General features: G+C 62.4%; 3 protein-coding genes across 3 annotated transcripts in view, besides 1 other annotated feature; all 3 read right to left on the bottom strand.

Annotated features, from left to right (window-relative positions):
• Positions 1–66: 66 nt before the first annotated feature.
• Tco025E_03924 (uncharacterized protein) lies at positions 67–579 on the bottom strand (the record flags this gene model as incomplete). The annotated part of the gene is made up of 1 exon (XM_029370840.1): positions 67–579. One exon carries the CDS (start codon positions 577–579, stop codon positions 67–69), a length of 513 nt encoding a protein of 170 aa, XP_029229059.1.
• A 717-nt stretch (positions 580–1,296) lies between these two features.
• Positions 1,297–1,334: a microsatellite.
• A 9-nt stretch (positions 1,335–1,343) lies between these two features.
• Positions 1,344–1,673, bottom strand: Tco025E_03925 (cysteine peptidase inhibitor; the record flags this gene model as incomplete). The annotated part of the gene is made up of 1 exon (XM_029370841.1): positions 1,344–1,673. The coding sequence occupies one exon, from the start codon at positions 1,671–1,673 to the stop codon at positions 1,344–1,346; it is 330 nt and encodes a 109-aa protein (XP_029229060.1).
• Positions 1,674–2,028: 355 nt separating this feature from the next.
• Tco025E_03926 (uncharacterized protein) overlaps positions 2,029–2,404 on the bottom strand; it is a gene marked incomplete at both ends in the record, with an annotated part of 411 nt that continues 35 nt past the window's right edge. Inside the window, one exon of the mRNA XM_029370842.1 lies at positions 2,029–2,404. This exon is cut by the window's right edge and continues 35 nt beyond it. Coding sequence (XP_029229061.1) covers positions 2,029–2,404 — 376 coding nt within the window.

Consider the following 2,404-nt stretch of genomic DNA (forward strand, 5'->3'; position numbering starts at 1 on the left):
ACGCACACGTACGGTGGAACGGCAACGTCGCCGCCCCCGCCCCCGCCCCGGCGCGCGACGCTCACGTCAAAGGTCGCTGGTGGAGAGGCGGTTCACAATCGCTGCCTCAAGCGCCGCCGCTTCGCAGCCCCCAACGCCGTAAAAGTCCTGCACAGCTGCCTCGTCGCAGTACGTCTCCAGCGACGAAAGCCCGTGCTGCGTGCCCTGCACGGCCTCAAGCACGGCCGCAACGTCCTTGTCCGTCGGGGCGTGCAGGACAATCACGGCCGCCCTCGTCGTCTCGGAGCAGGTCAGACGCCTCAGCGCACGGTGGAGGTTCCGCGTGTGGGAGAGCGCGGCGAAGACGTCGAGATCCGTCGGTGCCGCCCTGCGTGCCGCCGCTGCACTATCGTCTGGGCCAATAGCGAGCGGCGCAGTGCTGATGCGGTGCAGCGCCACGACCAGGTGCAGCCTGGATATGATGTACGCCGAGTCAATGCAGGCGGCACGGGTGGCGCGCGCCTTGAGGTGGTCGTGCACGGAGGCGGCGTCGCGCACGTCGTGGAACGCCAAGACGACAAAATCACCGACGCGCTCCATTCCCTCTTCCGCGCCCCGCTTCGCCCCTTTCCCTGCTACTGCCTTCACTAATGGGGCTTGTTGAAAGAAATCAAAGGAGGAGGCGGCAGAGCCAGCATGGCACCAGAGAAGCAGCGGCGCCGTCAAATGCAGGGCGGGTCACGCGCCGCCCGGCAGCAAATCCGACAGCGCCGCTTCACCCACCTCCCTTTTTTATTTCCGTCCATCCCTTTGTGGGCGGCTGGTCAGAAGGCGCGCGTGCGCATAAACCAACAGCAAGGACGCAAGCGAAGGAGACCTCGCCACGCCCCCCTGCGAAGTGCTTCTCCCAGTCTCCCTCGTGAGTGAGAGGAGGGATTGGCTTTTTCTCTCTCTCTCTCTTCCGTTCCTCCCCTTATTCCCGCTGCTCCAGCCTTTGCCAGAAAAGCACACTTCTGCATGACGCCTGCGATTCCGCTTCGTTACCACCTTCTCCCCCTTTTCGATTCCTACTCACATCCCATTTTTTTCTTCTATCATCCTTCTTCACTGAACTTCCTTCTTCTTTTCATGTACAACTTTACCCACTTGCTTTTCTGCAACTAAAATGAACCCTTCACCCTTTTGCTTTTGCGTCGCGTCATCTCACTTTTTGTTGAGGACTTCTTTTTGTTTTTATTTTTTCTTGCTTCCTTTCCTGTCGTTTTCCCCATTTGAGTCCGCGCCTGAGGCGCTTTACTGCCCGCCGCCGCACATTGCAGGCAGGCAGAGCGAGAGAGGGAGGGAGGGAGGGAGGGGCGCACACGTTACTTTGCCTTGAGCTGCACGGTGTAGCGCTCGGAGTCCTGCCGCGGCCCGACCCACGGACGCATGTAGACAAGGGTCACTTCGTGCAAGCCGGGGGCTGTCGGGGTCACCTTGAAGAGCTCGGTCCCGCCCGCACCAATCAGCTTCGCATCCGGGGCGGCGTAGAAGTTGGCGACGGTAAGTGCCTTGTTTTCGGGCTCCTTCTTGCGGTTCTCGAACATCCACGAAAACCCCGTGGAGGGGTTGCTGGGGAGCTCAATCTCGACGGTCTCACCGACGGTCAGCGTGACTGTCTTGCCGTGGTCACCCCTTGTCAGCTTCTTTGGCATTTGTGTGCGTTTGCGGTGTGTATATGTGTGTTGTTGCTGTTGTTTCGAGTGCTTGACCTGTTGGCCGCGTTCTGCGCGTGCGGGAGAGAGAAGCGAAAGAGCAGAAGCGGCGGGAGCAGTACGAGGGACGAGGCACAACCGCAGCGTGAGGGGGCGGCGGTGCGCCGGCGTCGCGCCTCCCAACCGCCTGGCGCCGCCGGGCTCCCACGCAGAAAAAAGGAATGAACCACAATAAAAGAGGGGATACCACAACATCGTCGCCTAAGGGAAAAAAGAGCGGCACACACACACGCACACGCACGGTGGAACGGCAACGTCGCCGCCCCCGCCCCCGCCCCGGCGCGCGACGCTCACGTCAAAGGTCGCTGGTGGAGAGGCGGTTCACAATCGCTGCCTCAAGCGCCGCCGCTTCGCAGCCCCCAACGCCGTAAAAGTCCTGCACAGCTGCCTCGTCGCAGTACGTCTCCAGCGACGAAAGCCCGTGCTGCGTGCCCTGCACGGCCTCAAGCACGGCCGCAACGTCCTTGTCCGTCGGGGCGTGCAGGACAATCACGGCCGCCCTCGTCGTCTCGGAGCAGGTCAGACGCCTCAGCGCACGGTGGAGGTTCCGCGTGTGGGAGAGCGCGGCGAAGACGTCGAGATCCGTCGGTGCCGCCCTGCGTGCCGCCGCTGCACTATCGTCTGGGCCAATAGCGAGCGGCGCAGTGCTGATGCGGTGCAGCGCCACGACC

This window comes from Trypanosoma conorhini (assembly GCF_003719485.1).
Source record: "Trypanosoma conorhini strain 025E chromosome Unknown Tco_14.4_contig_00189, whole genome shotgun sequence".
In the NCBI taxonomy this organism is placed as follows: Eukaryota; Euglenozoa; class Kinetoplastea; order Trypanosomatida; family Trypanosomatidae; genus Trypanosoma; species Trypanosoma conorhini.